The sequence below is a fragment of the Cervus canadensis genome, chromosome 9 (assembly GCF_019320065.1).
Source record: "Cervus canadensis isolate Bull #8, Minnesota chromosome 9, ASM1932006v1, whole genome shotgun sequence".
Taxonomy (NCBI): Eukaryota; Metazoa; Chordata; class Mammalia; order Artiodactyla; family Cervidae; genus Cervus; species Cervus canadensis.
Window position 1 is genome coordinate 64,718,988 of NC_057394.1, and position 24,929 is coordinate 64,743,916.

The window sequence follows — 24,929 nt, forward strand, 5'->3', positions numbered from 1 at the left end:
CTTATGATTATACAGTGGATGTGAGAAATAGATTAAAGGGACTAGATCTGATAGAGTGCCTGAAGAACTATGGACGGAGGTTCATGACATTGTACAGGAGACAGGGATCAAGACCATCCCCAAGAAAAAGAAATGCAAAAAGGCAAAATGGCTGCCTGAGGAGGCCTTATAAATAGCTGTGAAAAGAAGAGAAGCAAAAAGCAAAGGAGAAAAGGAAAGATATTTCCATCTGAATGCAGAGTTCCAAAGAATAGCAAGGAGAGATAAGAAAGCCTTCCTTAGTGGTCAGTGCAAAGAAATAGAGGGAAATAATAGAAAGGGAAAGACTAGAGATCTTTTCAAGAAAATTAGAGATACCAAGGGAACATTTCATGCAAAGAGGGCTCAATAAAGGACAGAAATGGTATGGACCTAACAGAAGCAGAAGATATTGAGAAGAGGTGGCAAGAATACATGAAAGAACTGTCCAAAAAAGGTCTTCACAACCCAGATAATCATGATGGTGTGATCACTCACCTAAAGCCAGACATCTTGGAATGTGACGTCAAGTGGGCCTTAGAAAGCATCACTACGAACAAAGCTAGTGGAGGCGATGGAATTCCAGTTGAGCTCTTTCAATCCTAAAAGATGATGCTGTGAAAGTGCTGCACTCAATATGCCAGCAAATTTGGAAAACTCAGCAGTGGCCACAGGACTGGAAAAGGTCAGTTTTCATTTCAACCCCAAAGAAAGGCAATGCCAGAGAATGCTCGAACTACCACACAATTGCACTTATCTCACACTTTAGTAAAGTAATGCTCAAAATTCTCCAAGCCAGGCTTCAACAGTACATGAACCATGAACTGCCAGATGTTCAAGCTGGTTTTAGAAAAGGTAGGGGAACCAGAGATCAAATTGCCAACATCTGTTGGATAGTTGAAAAGCAAGAGTGTTCCAGAAAAACATCTATTTCTGCTTTATTGACTATGCCAAAGCCTTTGACTGTGTGGATCACAATAAACTGTGGAGAATTCTGAAAGAGATGGGAATCCCAGGCCACCTGACCTGCCTCTTGAGAAACCTGTATGCAGGTCAGGAAGCAACAGTTAGAACTGGGCATGGAACAACAGACTGGTTCCAAATAGGAAAAGCAGTATGTCAAGACTGCATATTGTCACCCTGCCTATTTAACTTATATGCAGAGTACATTATGAGAAATGCTGGGCTGGATGAAGCACAAGTTGGGATCAAGATTGCTAGGAGAAATATCAATAACCTCAGATATGCAGATGATACCACCCTTATGACAGAAAGAGAAGAAGAACTAAAGAGTCTCTTGATGAAAGTGAAAGAGGAGCGTGAAAAAGTTGGTTTAATGCTCAACATTCAGAAAACTAAGATCATGGCTTTGACACAGTCAAAGGCTTTGGCATAGTCAATAAAGCAGAAATAGATGTTTTTCTGGAACTCTCTTGCTTTTTCAACTATCCAACGGATGTTGGCAATTTGATCCCTGGTTCCTCTGCCTTTTCTAAAACCAGCTTGAACAGCTGGAAGTTCGTGGTTCACGTACTATTGAAGCCTGGCTTGGAGAATTTTGAGCATTACTAGCGTGTGAGATGAGTGCAATTGTGCGGTTGTTTGAGCATTCTTTGGCATTGCCTTTCTTTGGGATTGAAATGAAAACCGACCTTTTCCAGTCTTGTGACCACTGCTGAGTTTTCCAAATTTGCTGACATATTGAGTGCAGTACTTTCACAGCATCATCCTTTAGGATTTGAAATAGCTCAACTGGAATTCTATCATCTCCACTAGCTTTGTTTGTAGTGATGCTTCCTAAGGCCCACTTGACTTCACATTCCAGAATGTCTCACTCCAGGTGAGTGATCACACCATTGTGATTATCTGGGTGGTGAAGATCTTTTTTGTATAGTTCTTCTGTGTATTCTTGCCACCTCTTCCTAATATCTTCTGCTTCTGTTAGGTCCATACCATTTCTGTCCTTTATTGAGCCCATCTTTGCTTGAAATGTTCCCTTGGTATCTCTAATTTTCTTGAAGAGATCTCTCGTCTTTCCCATTCTATTGTTTTCCTCTATTTCTTTGTGCTGATCACTGAGGAAGACTTTCTTATCTCTCCTTGCTATTCTTTGGAACTCTGCATTCAAATGAGTATATCTTAGGGATAGAGAAAGATACTCATACTAACACTAATCAATGCTGGAGTAGCTCTGTTTATTGGCTTAAAAAAAAAAGTATTTATTCATTTGTCTGCAAGTTGCAGAGTGCAAGATGTAGCTCCCTGACCAGGGATCAGACCTGGTCCTCCTACCTTGAGAGCCCAGCGTCCAAGCCACTGGACCACCAGGGAAGTCCTAGCTTGTTTTCTCATCTGTTGAGTTTAAGAGCTCTTTATTTGGATGTAAGCCCTTTGTCAGACGTGACATCTCTCTCCCAAGGCTTTTCTGGTCATTTTTGTCTATTATCCTTGTCTCATTTTTAGATATTAAACCACAAGTCCAATCTAAATTGATTATTTCATCTAGCATGCAGTTAAACCTTGCCCTTTCACCCAACTCAGACTAGATCTGCTAATTTTTAGACAAGCCCAGAGAAATACCTTGTTCTTTTGCTTCTCTTGCCTCACTCGTAAGTTCTGGTATTTTCATAGGTGGGGGCTATGGGTGAGGATGAGTTAAGGAGTTAAGAGTGAAGGTGACCATCAGTCATGAGTCTCTGCACTGCTCCCCCTTCCCCCACCAAATGGCAGGAGGTAGAGGTCAAGTAGATTGAAGAATTCTCTTGTCTTGCTGCAGTTGGGACACAACACTGGAAGAGCCAATACATTTTTGTTACTCTGCAGGTGTATGGGGGTGGGGAAACCATGGTAGGGAGTGGTGAGAGATTATTTTCTCCTTGTGGCATACACTTCTGTTCTCTATAAATGATTTAGACCCTAACTTAGTTGGAAGTGGGGATAGATGCTTCTTTGACCCACCATAAGGAGAGGAAAATCAGGGAAACAGAAAGCACTCCAAGAGCTCTATTCAGAGAAAATCCTCTCTGCAAATACAGATCAGCCTTTTGCCATGTCTCATGTATGGACAACAGGTGAGAGCTGGACTTGCTTTGGCCATCTCTTTGCAAATCTTGCCTTAATGAATCTATTATCTCCTCATTAGACGTGCGGAAGTCCTCATCATTTATTGTGCTCAACTGAGACAATAGACACAAGTGTCATTTAACATTCTATCACATCAGAAAGAGAAAGCATAAGAGGATGCAGTGAAGTCCCTAAGAAGGCAGGCACATTGCATTTTCTGGACCTAAGAGAGAAAAGAATACTTCTGGTTGTAACCAGGATGAACGTGTGGTACCTTGTCGCCAGTATCAGAATGCTATCATGCTCAAAAGACACCCTGGTCTGACATCTGCTTTGAAAAGAAATGTAAATCCTTGCTCAAAGAAGTTTCAAATGAGGAAGAGAAAATGATAAATAATAAACAGCCCAACTTCAAGTCATTTTAACCTTCTATATTGCCAGAGATTTTAGTGGCAACTGCTCAAAAATCTCCCTTTATGTCATGCTTTTCTCCATCCATTCTATTCTTCCAAGAATAGCTCCCTACTCTCTCTAACACAGTTTAGCCTTTTCAGTTCACCAGTTGTTCACTCAAACTTTTTCCCTGTTAGCTAAACAAAAGTCCTGATAATTGAGTGAGTATATTCAGAAACATTTTAAGAAGGTGAGGGAGCGTGAGTGCATTAAAAAAGTATGAATGCTAATACATTAATAGTTTTGCTCCTGACACCTTGATAAACGTAATTTAATTCTGCTTTATTTTTTCTTTTCCTGGTTTAGTCGGGACTGGTGAAACTAGGCTACCACGTGTACACTTCGTTCAAGAAAAAACCACTTCAGTTGAAAGAGATAAAACTAGTTTTCCTGTGGTTCCAAGGGATCAAGCACAAACCTCTGTCAGTATTAAAAACCTCTTCCTTGATCATCATGTACAACGAAGAGTGATGACTATTTCAACAACTACAAAATCTTCTAAGCAAGTCTATTGGCACATTCCAGAGACTGCTACTGGTTCCATATTTTTTCCCAGGTGTCGTTCAGCTTCAGCTCGGGTTTTTGGGAAAGAAATGAGCAAAATGGAAGGTCCAGAGAGATCAGAAGGGCCATTAAAAATACAAAACATTTACACCAGCATTTTAAAAGACATTCTGGTCCTCTCTTCGGAGTTCTGCAGAGTTCCAAGTGCAACTCCTTCAGTGCCTAGGCCCAAGCTCAAGGAGGTTCACTCTGAGCACTTTTTACAAGAGAGCAACATCTATACCTTTAAGCAGCCCCTGTTGCGTTTAAGCGCAACAGTGCCAGTCCCCGTACCAAGGACCACGCCTGTGAAAGCCGCAACTCAGCGGTCTGACCACATACGAAGCCGGACAGTGACTCTCAGTATTGCTGATTTCCCAGGTTCCATGCTCATACCGTCACCAGTTTCAGCGAGGAAACCTCTGAGGCAGTCTGTGATAGGTAAATCCAGTCTGGAGATGGTCTGTAATGATGGGGTCCAGTAGAGCAAAGGGAGAGGTGCATCCCAGCGCATGGTGGTCCCCCCTGGGGTTTGCAGGAGAGAATGATGGGATTCCTTTTCGCCTGTATGTTTAATAGATGGGGCAGAATGCAGTGACAGAAATCCTGACCTTGCAGTTCTGCCAAGGACAGACTGGAAACTCCACCCCTGATGGTGGTGATGGGAACCAGATTAAGCCTTTCAAAGGATCAGAGAAGCTCATAAAAAGGAGCAGTAGGAATGAATGGCCCTCTGTAAGGTGGTTTTGATGAACTCTAGAAGCAGAATGCCAGTGCAGATGGATGCCTTCCTGGGTGCATTTTTTTCCATGGATAACCTCAATTCATTAAAAGATGAACAATTATAATAATGTCCTAACATTCGCAACATGAAATTTCGTGCAAATCTAACCATGGTCCTATTTTAATTTTTTTCTAGAAAGCCGTGTAACAGAACATGAACATATAGAAACTGTCTCAAAGCAAAGCATGCTGAGCCTACATGAAGGTAAATAGAAGGTTTATATTATTCTTTAAAAAAATTATATATATGATTCTCTCACCATGGAAGTATTTGTGATTTTGTGCCTTTGTGTATATTTGTGTGATTCACATGTATGTCACACCTCATTATCAGTTCCTTAAACTATTTACTCAGCAACTATTTTTTTTTTAATTTATTTGGCTGCACCAAGTCTTGGGGGGCCACATGCAGGATCTTCAGTTACAGCATGCGGAACCTAGTCCCCTGACCAGGGATCGAGTCAGGCCCTCTGTATTTGGAACACAGTCTTTACCACTGGACCACTAGGGAAGTCCCCAGCTATTATTTTTAAAGTGCTGACTATAAACCCAACTTTGTACTGATGTTGGAATCATAAAAGCTAGAGTATTCTTAATCTGAGTGGGGAAGACTGATGTGGCATCATGACAGCTGCTCGCCATGTGCCAACACTGTTTTAAGTGCTTTGACCTTAGTTACTGAGAGAAACAAATGAAAGCCATGGTTAACAAAAGATGACTTCATCCCACACTTCACATTATTTCTATAAACAATTTCACAAATAGTGTGTAGTTAACAGTTCACAGTTTTCAGGTACACAAAGGAAGACAAAATGAATGGGAAGTAGCAGGAAGAGTAAGCAGTGGAAACAGACCCACAGGCGTCAAGGCTGTTTCTAAACTGGGCGTGCGCTGGACAACGCACCAAGGAACAGCAGGAAACATCGGCTGAGATGCTAAACTAAGTGAGCGTGAATTTTAACATTGCACAGGAGACAATTATTAAAGTTTTCAAGCTCTGTTGAAGTGGAGGGGGTTTGGTAAGCTTTCAGTTGAAGACCCAGAGAACCCACGGCATGGGAATAAGAATGGTGTTTGAGGAGAAAGGACAAAACTAAAATAGGTTATCGCCTACAAAACTCAAAATCAATCCTTGATAAATCACAGTGATACTTCCTGTCCAGTCAAAGAAAACCTAACACTTATTAGAGACAGATGATATTATCCAGACCCTTTAAAATTGTTATCCAGAATATCCAGCTTTAAATTGAAAAATCACAATTTTTTTTTCAACATCCTAAAAACAGGATAAGATGTCTGAAAACCAGTAGAAAGAAACAGGCAACAGGATGAGAATCGCACATTCAGATACTGGAATTTTCAAACAAGTATTTTAAAATAATTGTGATTACTATGTTGAAAAAAAATAGTTGGAGAATTTTATCAGAGAACTGAAATTTTTGTTTTTAAAAATAATCACATAAAATTTTAGAACAGGAAGTATAATATAACAAATCAGTGATTCAATGGATGTGTTTAGTAGGAGATGGTGGCTCAGAGAGTAGAGAATCTGCCTGTAATGTAGGAGACCCAGGTTCAATCCCTGGGTTGGGAAGATCCCCTGGAGAAGGGAATGGCTACCCAGTCCAGTATTCTGGCCTGGGAAATCCCATGGACAGTGGAGCCTGGCAGGCTGTAGTCCTTGAGATAAAGAGTTGGACATGACTGAGTGACTAACACTTTTCAATCTCACACCATACACAGAAGAACACTCCAACCATAAAACTTTCTTTTTTCCTCAGTTGTGTTGAGATATAATTCACATGTAACTCTGTATACATTTAAAGTGTGCAGCACACTGATTTGATACATGAATATATGGTAAAATGATTACCACAATAAATTTAGTTAATATCCATCATTTCACAATTTTTTCTTGTCACAAAAATTTTAAGCTTTACCCTCTCAGCAACTCTCAGATATACTTTCGAATATATGTGTGTAATATCATTAACTGTAGCAACCACAGGGCTTTCTGAGCACACTATCCTTCTAACCATTTCCTGTCCCCGTCTGTGACATAAATTAACTTCTGGGTGTCCTCCATGTCATCTGCGTGTGTGTGCTTAGTCGCTAAGTCATGTCCGACTCTTTGTAACCTCATGGACTGTAGCCCACCAGGCTCCTCTGTCTATGGGATTCTGCAGGCAAGAATATTGGAGTGGGTTTCTATTCCCTTCTCCAGGGGTTCTTTCTGACTCAGGAGTTGAACCCTCATCTCCTGCGTCTCCTGCATTGCAGGCAAATTCTTTACCATTGAACCACTGAGAAGCCCCTCCATGTCATAGGCCTGAACAAATCAGGTTAACATCTCTAACTTACAGAGTTTATTCCTCTCTGATGTTTCCCTCTTTGAAAGTTCCAGGTGAGTTTTAGCATCCTCAGATCCTTCAGAGATCTGTCGGGGAATTTCTAACCACCTCTGCCACCTCCATCTCCCTGCCTTTCAATCAGAAGCCAGCGGTGTGAGCTTAGCCATGAGCATGGGTGGACAGGAAGCAGGCCACAGACTTATGTCTTCACTCATTCTCCATTCCTGTCACTCTATTCCCTCCCACAAGACAAGGACTCTCTGTATCACGTCTTTATTCTGTGGCTAACTTTCACATCTGTTGACCTGAAATGGGTCTATTTTAGAAATTAACAACTGAACATTGTTTTCTCTGGTCTAGCACGCCCCATTTCTTTTCACTGAAGCATAATATAAGAGCTACTGAGATGATAAAATTTGTTGGAGCAAGTAATACAGCAAGAATGTCTGGGAATGTAAAATATATTTCAAAATATCTTCCTGCCACTCCTGGGTGTCTGCTTAAATAGGCCTTTTTCTTTTAAGATAGTTTTACTTATTTATTTTTGGCCAAGCTGCATGTGGGGTCTTAGTTTCCCAGCCAGGGACTGAACCTGTACACTCCCTCATCCCCTGAATTTGAAGTTCAGAGTCTTAAACACTGGACCGCCAGGCAAATCCCTTGAGTAGACCATTCTTGAGGAAAGGTGAAACCCACAAGGGTCATGATAGAGTAAATGCAGATGGTTGCTGTTTGGCTACTCCTGAGTTGTTTAGCTTTTTATTTTCCTTTTCCTGTGTGAGGTCTTCAAACCGAGTTACATAGGGTATTGGAATCATGTGTCAAGGTGATATTAAGGGAAAAAGCAAGGTTGATCCTTGGGATGTGATCTCTATCTGAGATATGTTTATAGGATGCCCTTTCTTCATTTTGTGAAGCAAGAAGTTGTTTGTGTAATTCATTGTAAAATCAGATATTTTTATATATAGTACAAAAGTCTGATGGAATCTACATTATTGAGGTAGAAATCTATTAGCTAATGGTTTTCTCTTTGAAAGACAACTGTGCTATCTAATATTAAAAAGTTTGACCAACCGAACCAACTGAGGTTGGGTGGATCAAGGTTGTAGGGAATCTCCAACATGAGGCTGAGTGGGTGAAGGTTATAAGGAATCTCTTCCAAAGGATGTATCTAGGTGACCTACTTCTATTGACTTACTGGGCTTTTCTGGAGGCTCAGAGGGTAAAGAATCTACCTGCAATGCAGGAGACCTAGGTTTGATCCCTGGGTCAAAAGATCCCCTGGAAAAGGGAATGGCTACTTGTTCCAGTATGCTTGCCTGGAGAACTCCCTGGACTGAGGAACCTGGCAGGCTACAGTCCATGGGGTTCCTAAGAGTCAGACACAACTGAGTGACTAAGACCTTCACTTTTCCCTGCTATCATAGACGCTTCCCTGGTGGCTCAGTGTTAAAGAATCTACCTGCAGTGCAAGAGACGCAGGAGATGCCTGCAGTCCCTGGGTTGGGAAGATCCTCTGGAGAAGGAAATGGCAACCCACTCCAGGATTTTCGCCTGGGAAATCCCATGGACTGAGGAGCCTGGCGGTCACAAACAAGTCTGACATGATTTAGTGACTAAACAACAACAGCAACAATTGTTACAATACAAATACCTTTTAAGTTTCACTCTAAGTGATGACACGTTTATGTTTCACGTTTTGTTTTGTTTATTTAGGAAGCATTAAATCTAAAAAAATAGAACCTACAGTGGTACCTGTCATACAAGGTGAAGGTTTCAAGACTGTTGTGGCAACACGCTATGAAACCATACTAGCCATGACCAACCTCGCCGTGATAAACTGCCAAATTCATGGAAGAAATGCACTCACTCTTAAGGTAGGCTAGATACTTTTAACGGCAATTTCCTGTTGTATTGTCAGATATTTCTTCTTTAGGTTTTCTGACTTAGGTTACTCTCCATGGCATTGAAGGAACAACATGAAGTGGTGGGGGCGACGGAGTTGTATAGTAAGAACAGTTTTGTGTTCTCTTGAAGTGAACTTGGTATCGATCCAAACTAGATGATTTAAACTTAGGATGCCAATTTAATTTTCATGGTAACCATTCCTAAGAAGCTGTCTATAAAATATACACAAAAGAGAATGAGAAAGGAATCAACATGACAGATTACAAAAAATTAATTGAATGCCAAGGAGCTAGTAATGGAGTGAACAAGGAATAGCAACAACAACAAAATTCTAGAAAGGCAAAGCCATGGTGACAGTAACTCTATCAGCGCTTGTGATGGTTTTGGGGGGAGGGAGGGAAGCATGAACAGCAGGAGCAAAGGGGTTTTTTAGGGAAGTGAAATTATCCTGTATGATTTAATATTATCATAATAGACACATTTCATTATACATCTGTCAAGACCCATAGAATATACGACACAAAGTTTGAACTCTGACATAAATTTTGGATTTAGGCTGATAATGATGTGCTAATGTTAGTAATGCTCAAAATTCTTCAAGCTAGGCTTCAACAGTACGTAAACCGTGAACTTGCGGATGAACAAGCTGGATTTAGAAAAAGTTGAGGAACCAGAGGTCAAACTGTTGGATCATAGAAAAAGCAAGGGAATTCCAAGAAAAAACTTCTGCTTCATTGACTACGCTAAAGCCTTTGGCTGTGTGGATCACAACAAATTGGAAAATTCTTCAAGAGATGGGAATACCAGACCACCTAACCTGCCTCCTGAGAAACCTGTATGCAGCACAAGAAGCAAACAGTTAGAACCAGACATGCAACAAAGAACTAGTTCAAAATTGGGAAAGGAGTACGTCAAGGCTCCTTGTATATTGTCACCTTGCTTATTTAACGTCTATGCAGAGTCCATCATGCAAAATGCTGGGCTGGATGAATCACAAGCTGGAATCAAGATTGCCAAGAGAAATATCAACAATCTGCAGATGATACCACCCTAATAGCAGAGGGCGAAGAGGAAATAAAGAGCGTCTTGATGAGGGTGAAAAAGGAGAGTGAAAAAACTGGCTTAAAACGTAACATTCAAAAAACAAAGACCATGGCACCTGGTCCCACCACTTCATGGCAAATAGAAGGGGAAGAAGTGGAAACAGTGACAGATTTCATTTTCTTGATTTCTCCAAAATCACTGTAGACTGTGACTGCAGCCACAAAATTAAAAGATACTTGCCCTTGAAAAACAAGCTGTGACTAACCCATATAGTGTATAAAAAGAAGAGACATTACTTTACTGCCAAAGATCTGTACAGTCAAAGCTATGATTTTTCCAGTAGTCATATATGGATTTGAGAGGTGGACAATAGAGAAAGCTGAGAGCTGAAGAATGGATGCTTTCAAACTGTGATGCTGGAGAAGACTCTTGAGAGTCCTGTGAACTGCAAGGAGATCAAACCAATCAACCCTAAAATAAATCAACCTTGAATATTCATTGGAAGAGCTGATGCTAAAGCTGAAGCTCTAATACTTTGGCCACCTGATGCAAAGAGCTGACTCATTGGAAAAGACCCTGATGCTGGGAAAGATTGAGGACAGGAGAAGAGGAAAAAAGAGGATGAGAAGGTTGGATGGCATCACTGACTCAATGGACATGAGTTTGAGCAAAATCCCGGAGATAGTGAAGGAAAGGGAAGCCTGGCGTGCTGCAATCCATAGGGTTACAAAGAGTTGGACATGACTTAACTACTGAACAATAGCAACATTAGTCCACTGATTATAACAAAACATACTGGTGTGTGAGATGTTGATGTTGGGAGATACACTGGTATGTGTGAGGAATAAATATGTGGAAAAGAAAGATCTCAAATCAATAACCTAACTTTGTACTTTAAGGAACTTGAATAGAAGAGCAAATTAAACCCAGAATTAGCAGAAAGAAGGTAATAACAAAGATTAGAATGGAGATAAATGAAACAGGATAGGAAAGCAAGAGATTCAAAGAAACCAAAAGTTAGTTCTTTGAAAAGATCAATAAAGTTGACCTTTGGCTAGACTAAAAAAGAAAGACAGAAGGGACAAATAAATAAAATCAGGAATGAAAATGGAAAAGTTACTACTGGCTTCAGTAAATGGGATTATAAGTAAATACAGAAGTAAATGGTATTATAAGAGAAGAGTAGGAACAATTAAATGCCTGCAAATTAAATATCCTGGATGAAATGAAACATTTTCTGGAAAATCACAAATTAACAAAACTGTCTCAGCAACAACTAAAAATTTGAGCAGACCCCTGAAAAGTAAATAGATTTAATAAACAATCAAAACTTCTGAACAAAGAAGAATGCAGGACTGAATGGCTTCATGGGTGAATTTTGATAATTGTTTAAAGGAAAATGAACATCTATACTTCTCTAAAACTTCCAGAAAATAAAAGAGGTAGGAACACAACCCAATTCCACTGCTGAATAGGGGAATCCCACACCACAAACAATTCTTGGACACCAGCTGGGTGTTCAACAATTCAACTCAATTCTGATAGTATGTATCCAGAGAAAACACTGGGTTCCACAGGGAAAGTGCTCAGTCCCACAAGACCAGCCTCCACTTCGGACACCAATCACAAGCCCAGGATGTTTACCTGCGATTCCGACCAACAAGCTACAGATTGGAGGTTCCAAGGACCCCCTCCAACTCAGGATGCCAATCATAAGTTATTACCTATACTGCTGATCACGTCCATGCTAAATCACTTCAGTCATGTTGGACTTTATGCGACCCCATGGACTGTAGCCTACCAGACTCCTCTGTCCATGGGATTTTCCAGACAATAATTTGGGAGGGAGTTGCCATTTCCTCCTCAAGGGGATCTTCCCAACCCAGGTACTGAACCTGCGGCCCTTCTGTCTCCTGCACTGGCAGGCAGATTCTTTACCCCTAGTGCCACTGGGAAGCCCCATACTTCTGACTGACTGGCCATAAATCAGAAATTCTCACAACCCGCTTCTTGGCTTCCCTTAATTTCCTAGAGTGGCTCACAGAACTCAGAAAAGCTATTTACTTACTTGATTACTGGTTTATTACAAAGGATATTAAGGGATATGAATCAACAGCCAGAGGAAGAGATACATAGGGGAAGGTATGAAGAAAGGGTTCAGAGGTTCCACACCCTCCCCAGGTGCCGCTCTCCCCGAATCTCCACGTGTTCACCAGCCTGGAACGCTCCAAACCCTGTTCTTCTGGTTTTTATGGAGGCTTCATTAATGGGTATAATTGATTAAATTTTTGACCATTGGTGATTGAGCTTAGTCTTTAATCGTCCCCCTCTTCAGAGGTGAGGGGATTGAAAGTTCTAAACTTCTAATCACATGGTGGTTTCCTCTGATAACCAGTCTCCATCCTTAGGAGCTTTTCAAAAGTTACTGTGTTTACATAAAGACAGTTGTGCTACAAAGGGGTTTGTCATGAATAACAAGACACCCATTTTGCCTTTATGGCTCTGAAGCAACTTCAGGAACTGAAGATAAGGAAATAACTATTATGGCAAAAAATTTTCCCATTGCTCTTATTGTCTAGGAAATTCCAAGGGTTCCGGGAGCTGGTAGCCAGGAACCATGGATGAAGGCCAGCTATTTATAAGAAATACATTTTGGTCCTTCAGATGACCAAATATATTTTTTGCCATGCTATGAGTATAACCCAGATATCAAAGGAAGATGAAGACACCACAAGAAAACTATGGATCAATACCCTTTGTTAATTAATTAATAAAATTGCTAAATCCATTATATGATTAAGAAAAAAAAACCTCTAAACACAAAATTCAAAACTTAAAAAGAGGAATTCACCACATTTTCTCAGATATTAAAATAGAAAATAATGAAATAATAAGAACAATATTTTCCCAATAAATATAACAACTGTGATAAAATGGAAAATTTTTAGTCCCTAATAAGGCATACATTTTCCTAAGTCAGAAATTGGCATATTTAGGCAGTTAAAAATCTTATAGATGTTAGATTAATACAAAGATAACAGAGAAATAGAAGTAGAGACATGAAAAATAGGGGGTAAAGAGAATTAAATACAAAATATATTTATTTATTTCAGCATGTAGTGGACAGTCAATAAGTGTTTGCTTGTTATTAATTAATGCCTGTCACACATATAACACTGTATTTATTACATGCAGAAATACTTGGTAGTTTTTCTATTTTGTTTATTTACATATTTAAGAAATTATTATCATGAAAGGCTAAAATAAATGAATGGAAGATTATTATAGGCTTGCTATTATGTCAAACATTGTCATTTAGATTACATGCTCATCTTTTTAAACTATTGTATAAGATATTTTGTGCATGGTAAATAATTAACTTTTTCTCTTGTCACTTTCTTTTAGGGCTTTTTTCTCCTAAATTGTCCAGATCTAACACCTTTGGCTTTCCAGTTGATATATCTTAATTTATCATATAATAACATCTGTTACTTTCCCACAGAAGTAAGTCCATTTTATTATTGTATAGATTGTCTTAATTTCTTACTATTTATTACTTTAAATTGTTACTTTAAAATAGACACTTATGGTACCCTGGAGTTACTGTAAAGTAAATGTATTTTGGATTGCATCCCAAAAGGCTTACTTTCAAAAGCACCAAAAGCATAGTACATTTTTCTTAGGAAGTCCTAATGACACAATCCTCAAAGACTGTGTTATAGTCAGGTTCTCAAATATGTTCTCATAATTAAACAATGCAAGTAAAATTATTTTTTTCCCTGATTCTGAATAAAATCTAAGATATACCTTATCTATGTTAATTGGAATCTTTAAAGAAATCTTTAGTGACCAGGTAATATGATGTTTTAACAAGTATTAATTATTATAGGCTCAAATAGGATATTCTGCTCAGTAAAACATATCAAGGATAATCAGATATGGGAAGAGGTAATTCAGCATCAATGGACATGGGTTTGGGTGGACTCCGGGAGCTGGTGATGGACAGGGAGGCCTGGCGTGCTGTGGTTCATGGGGTCGCAAAGAGTCAGACACGACTGATCGACTGAACTGAACTGAGCTGAATTCAGTGTCATTTTATATAAATAAGTCATTATGACTAATGAGGACAATTATAGCCATTCCTTTCACCAGGAGTTCTTCCTGATCCAGGGATCAAACTCAGGTCTCCTGCATTGCAGGCAGATTCTTCACCATCTGAGCCACCAGGGAAACTCAGGACAGATTATGTTTTCTGTGTCTTTAGTCATCGTTTAATTGGTCATGGGGTGTTTTGTTGTTTTGTGACTTGATTTCCAGAATATTGACTTTTAAAGCAAATTGATTTCCAACAAACTGACTTGCTTTTTGTTTCAAATATGCGGTATTGAAAACATACATTTTCTGAAAACATACATTTTCATAATTTCTCTGCAATATTGTGTTTTGCCTTTTCATCCTGTTCATGGGGTTCTCATGGCAAGAATACTGGAGTGGTATGCCATTCCCTCCTCCAGGAGACCACATTTTGTCAGAACTCTTTACTATGTCCCATGGATGAGATGGTTAGGTAGCATCATCGACTCAATGGACATGAGTTTGAGCAAACTCCAGGAGAAAGTGAAGGACAGGGAAACCTGGCTTGCTGCAGTCCATGGGGTCGCAAAGAGTTGGACAGGACTTAGTGACTCAACAACAACTGTGTTTTTATTTTTACTAGAAGAGTTACTTTTTCTTTTTGAGTATGTCACACTAGTTTTCTTAATTTGACTAAGACAAATTGACAAGAATTCCTGAGGAGTATAGGGATCTTAGTTCTTCATGTTAATTTTAACCTTTCTTCTAAACAGTCATATGTGAGACATATGGATCTGTGAAAGAATACTTTAACCACTAAAATGTATAACTGTATGGGAGATTTTCTGTTGTAAAATATAAAGTACTCATTTTTAAAGTGACAGAAATAAGTAGAACTTGCCATTAAAATGCAGATCAGTGTTGTATAGCTATAGATAAAATATTCCAATGAAAATGGCAATATCCAGACTTGGAAATGCTTTACTAGGGCACTTATGCTAAGTTATTATCTTAGTGTAAAAGAAATGAATAGAAGACCAGAAGCTGGCATAAATGTGGTGACTGGATTTATTACAAGTTTCATGGAAAATTCAAGGTGGTAGATGCTGGCAGAGGACAGAGCCTACTGAAATAGTTTAGGATAGAAAAAAGTAAAAGCAAAAATGGTAAATGTAACAAACCATATAAATATTTACTTGGTCTCCTTTCTTCTCTTAGCCACAAAATCACATACAGTGGTAATTAAATAATGTATTGTTAGGTCTGTAACATATACGAATGTAGTGTGTATAACAATTATAGTACAAAAAAGGAAGAGGGAATAGAGCTATTTAGTAACATTTCCATATCTCACTGGAATTAAGTTAGTGTAAATCTGAAGTAGACTCTGATAAGTCAAGGTGTATATTACAAGCCTTAGAGTAATCACTAATAACTGGGGAGGATATAGTGGGGAAAAAGCATTAAAGTAATTAAAATGCTATACTATAAATATTCAGTTGATGCAGACAAAGACAGCAGAGGAGGAACAAAAATGACAAGACATATAGAACACTGTAAGTTAAACTGTGATGTGAACCCAACCATGTCAATAATAACATTAAATGTGAATTCACTGAAACACCCCAATCAAAAACTACAGTGTGCCAGACTGGATTAAAAAAAAAACAAGCCCCAGTGATACTCTGTCTAAAGGAGATACACTTAAGAGTGAAAGAGACAAAGAGGTTAAAAGTAAAAGTATAGGAGAAGATGTATCACACAGTTATCTCTCACATTCCTCATTCTTTGCATAGTTGCTTCTTACGAAACCACGAGATTGATTAAACAGGATGATTTCCCCATTTAGAAAAGGAACATCCTTGAGTCAAGGATATGTAAGTATAGTAGCTACACTATCTTACCAGATCATACATATGAATGAGGGTTAGTTATTTTGAAGACTTACCAAAGGTACTTACTGAGATATGTGATATATTGAGAAAAATGAGTGTAAGCTACTGATTTTTCTGCTTTAGTTCAAAGGGTTTATTGTCCTACTCATGTTTATTTCTCTTTTCTATTCCTTAGATATATTGTCTTAAAAATTTACAAATACTGAATCTGAGAAATAATCCTATCAAAGAAATCCCTTCTACAATTCAACAACTTAAGCTCCTTAAATCTTTGAATGTTGCTTTTAATTTGATTACCACTCTTCCACCCGGGTAAGGTTGATAGTCTGAGATTATAAACACAGAAAATAAAGAATTTATAATTTAGAAAAGGATCAATCTCCCTTTTGAAAGCAGCTAGCTACTTTTGAGCCATTTGATAATTCTTCTTCTGCTCCCATTAGCTAACTTGATCTTTTTTATTGTGTTAAAAAAAAAAAACAACCTACAAGCTATATTGATGGCAGTTAATGTGGGGGTGGTAAATGTACATATAGACATGCACTATCTGAGTTTGGATGAAGTCATCTAAAGAAGCTCAGGTAAGAACCTTGTGCCTATTCCTGGGGAGCTGCTTTGGATATGGAAAGAACTCTGATCTTGCAATTGAGAATTCTAGCATTTTAACGTCAAAATTGAGAATTCTCTATTTGACCTGGAGAAAGTTACTTAACCATTCTAGACCTCAATTTCCTAATCTATAAACTAAGAATCTACCTGTATGATATCTCAGATCCTTTAAACTCCAATAAGAATGTTGACATATGGATATAAAAGAGAGGGATTTTTTTTTTTCCCACGTATGGACTGGTAACTGTTTGACTCCTAATGAGAGTTTTGAACCAAAACCCTAACCAAATGCCAAAACAAGGTATTTCTTCTAGTTAGATTTTAACAAACTGGATGTAAGTTAAGGGCAAAAAGTTAAGAGCACAGGGACTCTGTTGAATAATGTTTTGCAAAAGAGGGTTCTTATAGTAATTAAGAATGTACATCAAAATTTGCTTATAAAATTGTTCATCTGGCATTGTTTGCAATTAACAACCCAACAAGATCTATATTCATACATTGTAAAACTATTCATTTAAAAAATTTAAAAAGTATGTAAAAATTATATCATTGCTTTGTAAAAATGCTTGTATACATATAAAATGTATTAAACACACATAAAAATATTAAAAAAGAATCAATTCTAAGGGAGTAAAAATATTGCATTATGGGTTTTATTTTTGTTTGACTCCTCTATGTCTCCACAATAACATAAATTGTACTGCCTTACCCTGCCTTGATATGAGAATCAGACTTTTCTCTTAGGAAATCCTGTTTCCTTTTTAATTGGAGGATGGTATTTAAAAAGCAAGATCTGGGTGCTGGGTAGTCCCATTGCTACTGGAATATTGCTTGTAGACACTCTCAGTGGACAGAGATAAGTAACTGTGAAATATATTAATCTGTGTGTACACACATGTCTATAATTGTTGTGTGTACATACACACATATGTACACACAGCTCATCCTCTGAAGTTATGCAGGCATGACTGCAACAAAGGTTAAAAAAAAATCTTAATTTTTTTCTCAGTGGATAACAGGAGAAAAAGGACATAGAAAATTACCACTTTTAACTGACAGACTGAAAGTTTTGCCTTGCTTTTTTGATACAGTTTGATTTGATTAGCCAGCATGTTCTTTGGGAGAAAGAGGCTGTTTGAAATAAAGAACCTAAGAACATACTTGTGAGCATACTTACTTCATACCTGAAGTAAGAGCTGATTCTGGAAATGCACAAATTTATTTTCCCATATTGCTATTGATTAAAGATAGGGATTGAATTACTTTATGCCCATATATCTGAAGAACAGGAAGTGGTATGTTTGATTTCATACTAACTTGGATAAACTATTAATATTCTTATAGCTTCCATTTAAAAAAATCTGTAAATAATATTAATAGTAATGCAGTGGTCCAGTGAAAGATCATCTTAAATTGCCATGAACACATGGTAGGCTCTCAATAAATAACATTTATATTTCTGTGGTGCTGTGATGTTGTTACATGCAATTATTAATGCTGACACAATCTTCCAAGTCATCCCCAGGGCTCTAGTTTAAGTAACTCATTGCTCAATGATGTGCTGATAAATAAAACAATGAAATAAATGTAAAACATTCTATACATCCTAAAAATTGTGGTAGATTTGTTACTAGTGGGGTATAGATTGTCAGACCAAACAGGATTTTTAAACAGATTGCTCTCTAAAATCCTACATAAATGAGATAATTTCATCTCTAGAGCCTATGAAGTTTCTTAATTAGCTTTCTCAGTGTTGCCTACAAGCCCAATTAAACATCACAATCAACAGGAATATATCATCAAAGATGAAAGCCTGGAATCAGACTAGTTTGCCTGTACTAAAGAAATAAAGGAAGACAAAATAATTTTAGAAACTCCCTGAGGTAAACAAGTGAAATAACATAATTTTAAATAAATAAAAAACTGGAACAGATGGTATTAATATTTTCTTTCCAGAGGTGAAGAAAGTCTAAGATGAACATTGAACTGAAAAGGGTTGTTTGTCTTTTTTTTTTTTTTGCTTTTCTATTTGATCTCATTCAGTTCTCAGAGCAAATGATTTACTCAGAGCAAAATGATTTAACCAGGATCACCACACCTTTCGAACTGTGATGCTGGAGAAGACTCTTGAGAGTCCCTTGGACTGCAAGGAGATCAAACCAGTCAATCCTAAAGGAAATCAATCCAGAATATTCATTGGATGGACTGATGCTGAGGCTGAAGCTCTGATACTTTGGCCACCTGATGTGAAGAGTCAACTCATTGGAAAAGACCCTGATGCTGGGAAAGATTGAGGGCAGGAGGAGAAGGAGGTGACAGAGGATGAGATGGTTGGATGGCATCACCAACTCAATGGACATGAATTTCAGCAAACTCTGGGAGGCAGTGATTGGTGTCTGCAGTCCATGGAGTCACAACTGAACAACAACCACCATGCCTTTCATTCAGTTGTGATTTCCTAAGTACTTTTGATGTGCTTGGCACCATGCAAAGCCTTAGATATATGGAAATGTAAAATTGAATCCTTGGCCTCCCGAATGTCACTGTTTAGGAGACAGACATTTATCACACAGCGTGCCAAATTCTCTGATAGAGGTAAAGACAGGCACAGAAGAGGCTGCTCACCTAGTCTGAAAAATTCAGGAAGAGTTCCTAGGAATAGTTGACTTCCAAGTCAAGACCTAAAAGAAGGAAGCTATTTATCAAAGAGTCAAATTTGGGGGAACTGGCAATATGTGAGAACTGGGCTAATTCAGGGAATTCTAGCAAATAAATCCTGGCCTATATGTGAATATAGGGTGGTGTGAGAGGTGAGCTGGATGAGTAGCCTGGGGACAGATCAAGAGGACCATTACAATCCACACAAAAATAGTAGGAAGTTATGAAATATTCTGCTCGTGGTGCTTTAGTTAATAACCATGCAAGTAACTTTTCATCTTTATGGAAAACAGGAAGGTATTTGATAAGAGCATCGACAAAGGGGGGATAATTACTGGGGATTTTGGTGAATGTCACACTCAGTCTTTCCATTTCAGTCTTCAAGAAGCAACTCCCACTTCCACCCTCCAGACAGGGCTCTCTGCCTTAATTTTGTGTTCTTTGGTTCTTACTTTTAAGTACTTCACTTAATTGGAGAAGAAAATGGCAACCCACTCTTATTCTTGCCTGAGAAATCCCATGGACAGAGGAGCCTGGTGGTTTACAGTCCATGGGGTTTCAAGAGTCGGAAACAACTGAAGCGACTGAGCACCATACTTTGCTTAATAGAAGGAAAAATCAAGGATATTTCACTAGGAAAGTCTTAATGAGACCGCACTGGGTTGAAAGGTGTCCCTCAAAAATTCATGTCCATGCAGAACCTTAGAATGAGACCTTATATGGGAATAGGATCTTTGCAGATGTAACTGGTTAACAAGAAGTCATACTTGATTAGTGTGGGATTTGAGGGGGCTCTAAATCCAATAAATGGGTGTCCTCATAAGAAGCCCACATGAAGACAGAGATGGAGATTGGAGTTATGCTTCACAAACCAAGGAACACCAAGGACGGCTGGCAGCCCCCAGAAGCTAGGAGAGGGGCAAGGGACAGCTGCTTCCTCAGAGCCTCCAGAGGAACCCACTCTGCTGATACCGTGATTTCGGACTTCTGGCCTCCTGTACTATGAGAGAATAAATTTCTGTTGTTTTAAGCCCACCCAGACTGTGAGAATTTGGTCCGTCAGTCCTAGGAAACTGATACAGGAACCAATAAAACATATATATTTAAATATTGTTAAGAATTTCTCAGGGTATTCCCAGGTGGCGCAGTGGTGAAGAATCTGCTTGCCAATGCGGGAGATGCCGGGGACAGGGCGTTTGATCCCTGGTCAGGAAGATCCCTTGGAAATGGCAACCCACTCCAGTATTCTTGCCTGGAGAATCCTATGGACAGAGGAGCCTGGCAGGCTACAGTCCATGGGGTCTCAAAGAGTCAGACACCGCTGAGCACAAGGAATTTCTCAGGTGGTTTTTTTCTAGATGGGGCTTTATCCACTCCAAACATTTCTAATCAGTCTTAAGGGATAGATGAATTATTTTAGGAAAATTATTGTTAATTATACCATCTATAATGGAAACAAAAGTCTATTTGTATAAGTTTCAAGATCTTAAAAATACATGATTTCTCTCTGTACTTGTACCTACTAATTGAGGAATGAAATGATTTATATCCAGTAATGATAAGCATATAAACATTTTTACAATTCATTTTCTCTTTCTATTAAAGGCTATTTTGCTTGCATAATCTTGAGGAACTTGATATTTCCTACAATAGTATTGCTTTTATTCCAAATGATATCCAGAAACTCAGGTATTTTGCAAGTAGTAAGTACCCACAAGACATATGCCCCTTAAGGATAGAGCAAAATAAAGCTATTTACTTCTTTACATTCATTTAAAATCAAACTATGTAAATATTATCTTATCTCTGAATGCCTTTTACTAGATTTTATTTGGTTTCTAAGGAGCATTGTCTTTAGTAAAATTTGATCATTTTATTTCTGCTTTTCTAATATTTTGACCAATTATTTAATTTCCTGTGTAACAATCTTTGTATTTTCATAGAGGAATTCAGTGTGTTCATATTTGTTATGGCTGATATATTTAATTTTTTGCCTTCTGTTTAACATTGTATTTACTGTCTCTTCACTTTCTCCTTTTCATATTTCTTTCTCTTTTTTTTTTTTGGAGTATTTTTTTAAGATGCTATTTGTTCTCTTTTTTTTCTCCCTTGTTAATTTTGGAACTCCACTGAATTTTCCAAGTCTATTACTGGCTATCTTTCCTTCTCTAAAGTTCATAAACACATTTTTTCCTTAATATTTCATAAAAGCTTCACCTAACACAATGGTCTGTCTTCCCCCATTGCTGCCTCGACTAATAGTTGAGACTTTTCACCTGAATGAAACAAAATGTATGTGTTGATGTTTAATTTGTCTATGAAAATAAATTTTCTTTGTATCACTATTATACTTTATATAGTATAACATTCACTCGTTTATGTGATTATTTCTTTTTCCATAGTGATGACATGTTGCACAAAATATGTGCTTTACCTCTACCATTTATACAAATGTACTTATTTGCATAATATATTGGTTAGTTGCTTTTTAAGTTAAATCTATGGATTTTAAGGAAATACTTGACACTCTTATTACTACTAACTTTTATACCAATTTTAGGGCACACGGGAACAGATGTCTACTTTTTTCTTTTAAAATATGGTTTCTTTTGTTTGCAGATCACTTGAAAAATTGATCGTTGATGGAAATGAACTGACTAGTTTTCCACATGGAATTTTAAAGCTTAATTTGAAAAAAATCCTATTTGAGAATAATTTCACTAGTCCTATTTTTTGGAAAGAGAATTCTATGAATAATCCACAACATCTTACTCAAATTACAGCTTTGTTCTTTTTAAAGAATAATCTACATAAATATTATAATGTGATCCCAGTGGAAATCCAAAATTTACTAAAATGGTGAGCAAATTCTGAAGTCCTTTTTACCAAGACACACATTTAAGCTTTTAAAATATAGTTAATTATAGGGCCAGATGATAGTTTTATAGTTAAAACACACACACCTCACACCACACCACACATGCAATTCTTTAGATTGTTCCTTCTGGCTTTTCTGGCATAATAATATAGTTTGAATTCAACCTATCTTCTAATATTCTCAAGCTATTACTTAAATCTAAAATGAAGTACAGATTGCTGAGATGTAGCTGGCAACTTCTATAGTTTTAGTTAAATCTTTTCTGTGAACCACTGGAGGCTTTCCTGGTGGCTCAATTGTAAAGAATCCACCTGCCAATGCAGGAGACTTGAGTTCGATCCCTGGGTTGGGAAGATCCCTTGGAGGAGGAAATGGCAACCTGCTCCATATCCTTGTCTGGGAAAGTCCATGGATAGAGGAGTCTGGTGGGCTACAGTCCATGGGGTCACAAGACTCAGACATGACTGAACACATTCCTTTATTATTTTGTTTTGTATTCCCCGATTACTAATGAAATTGAGAATCTTTCTTTTTCTGGAGGTTCTTGGACGTTCAAATTTCTTCTCCTGTGAATAGTCTGTTCATGTGCTACTGTTAAAAGTGCTAATGAGCCGATGTCTTTTTTTAACTGACTTGTGAGCCTTTAAAAATATGCCTGCGTACATGTGTGCTCAGTCATGTCTGACTCTTTGTGACTCCATAGACTGTGGAATATATATGGACCTCATAGACGTGGAATATATACATGTGGATACTAATCCTATGCTAGGTTATAATAGTCCCTTCATCTTTAAAATTATATATATATTTATTTTGAGTAATAAATATGTATTTATTATAAAAAATTTGGAAAATACAGAAAAATTCCCTGTGGGTCACATATTAAATAGGACCAGCTATATTTTCCTATTATAGAAAATTAGGATTATTTTATACACATTTTGTGGGAATTGTCCTTAGGGTGTTTTCTTACTCTAAAGCTATTCTTTCCTGTTCTAGACAATGAGGATTATTTTGTACAAATTTTTTTAGCATTTGATTTTTCACTTGTGTATGTCAGGTCCTCAGAGAGAGGGTAAGATCAATAATGAGAAAGGCCATGTTTCATATTGCTTTGAGTCTGACGTAGCCTCAACAAAATGCCTTTCCTCTAGTAGACAGTGATGTTTCCTTCATTGCAGCACATCCCAGTGTGAGTGGTGTCACGGTCCAATGTTCGGTGAAGGTTTTCGCATCATCCGATCCTGCGATGTTTTTGGAGTAACACAGCTTCCTGTTATATTTTACGTCTGCTCCTCTTCCTGCTATAGGAAAGTAAAGGAAGGCAACTTTGTTTTCGATCGTGTTCCTGAAAAAAGAATATCTCTAAATCCTCAATTGATGAATCATACAGTGATTTATGAATCCCACTTTAAAAACCATTAAAGTTGATGTATACAATCATTCATGTCTTTAAGAGCACAGATTCTGTGTGAAAATGTCTACTCACATGAAGCCTCTTTGTAATCCTTGTTCCTTATGAAAGTTTGTGATTGTTAGGGAATCCTTCCAGAATACTTTTTGAGAAGGATTAGTAAAAAAGTCTTGGAGGATTTCTAAAAAGATCTAGAAAGTTTCTTTCAGAGCATGTTTAGTATAAAAAGAAAAATGTTAAAATCCTATGCAAAAAGGATTCATCTTACAGTTGGTCTTTGTATGCATCCATTCTCAGGGATACAACAGTAATTCAGAGTCATCGGTGGGGTTTGAGCCTATATGGATTCAAAGTCATGCAGCCAGCTTCTCAATATTCATGCATTTCAGTGGAAATTTGTCCAGTGCTAACTGTCTTAATTGTGGATTGCTTTGGGGAATAAAGGATTGACTCCAATACTATATTTAGTTGTTTGAATTCATTACCCAGGCTCTTAGAAAATTGGTACCATCTTTCAATTATCTTGACCACTGTCTCATAAAGCCTGAATCCACAGGCCCATGTCAGCATTCATTAGGCTTTCAGTAATGGTCCAGCAAGAAAATAAAATATAAGTACAAAATTGCAAAGCAACATATGCATACAGTAGAACTTGAGGATTTAGAAATTAGTATTTGGTAAGAGGAAGGTAAAAGGGCATTTTGATATAACAATGTTAGAAAGGCATAGAATTGTTTCATGTATGGCATAACTTTAAAGTGCAGTTAAGACTAAAATGTTATTTCTAATGAAAACTGATGAGATGAAATGATTTTAATATATACAACTATATGGTACACGGGCTTAGTTGTGGGATCTTCACAGCATGTGGGATCTTCCCAGATCAGAGATCAAACCCATGTCTCCTGCATCGGCAGGCGGATTCTTCACCACTGAACCACCAGAGAAGTCCCCTGCTTAAAATTTAAGGAGTGTGTGACATCTGGTCAGAGGTGACTCACTGGTGTCACTGTTTAACCAGTTTAACCATAACCTGCCCACGGAGGCAGTGGTTTGGGTTTCAGACACCTGCCGTCCTACACCCTGAGCCTAGACTCTTGATAATCTGACTCGCATACACTGCCCTTCTTACAACACCCCATGAATGACATCTGAAGGTTCTCCACTGGGTCACTCACTGTCACTGACATAGCAGAGGTGGGGGCAGGGAAGCTTCACCTTCCGGGGCCTTCGCCAGC

At 38.0% G+C, this 24,929-nt stretch overlaps 1 protein-coding gene across 1 annotated transcript in view; it reads left to right on the top strand.

Annotated features, from left to right (window-relative positions):
- The window catches only part of LRRC63 (leucine rich repeat containing 63), a 35,615-nt gene extending 11,703 nt beyond the window's left edge, over nucleotides 1-23,912 (top strand). Inside the window, exons 4-11 of the mRNA XM_043477796.1 lie at nucleotides 3,841-4,518; nucleotides 4,997-5,065; nucleotides 8,928-9,088; nucleotides 13,569-13,667; nucleotides 16,308-16,444; nucleotides 21,005-21,088; nucleotides 22,019-22,258; nucleotides 23,459-23,912. Coding sequence (XP_043333731.1) covers nucleotides 3,841-4,518; nucleotides 4,997-5,065; nucleotides 8,928-9,088; nucleotides 13,569-13,667; nucleotides 16,308-16,444; nucleotides 21,005-21,088; nucleotides 22,019-22,258; nucleotides 23,459-23,702 — 1,712 coding nt within the window. The 3' untranslated portion in view covers nucleotides 23,703-23,912. The remainder of the gene's footprint in view (nucleotides 1-3,840; nucleotides 4,519-4,996; nucleotides 5,066-8,927; nucleotides 9,089-13,568; nucleotides 13,668-16,307; nucleotides 16,445-21,004; nucleotides 21,089-22,018; nucleotides 22,259-23,458) is intronic.
- The last annotated feature ends 1,017 nt before the right edge of the window (nucleotides 23,913-24,929 follow it).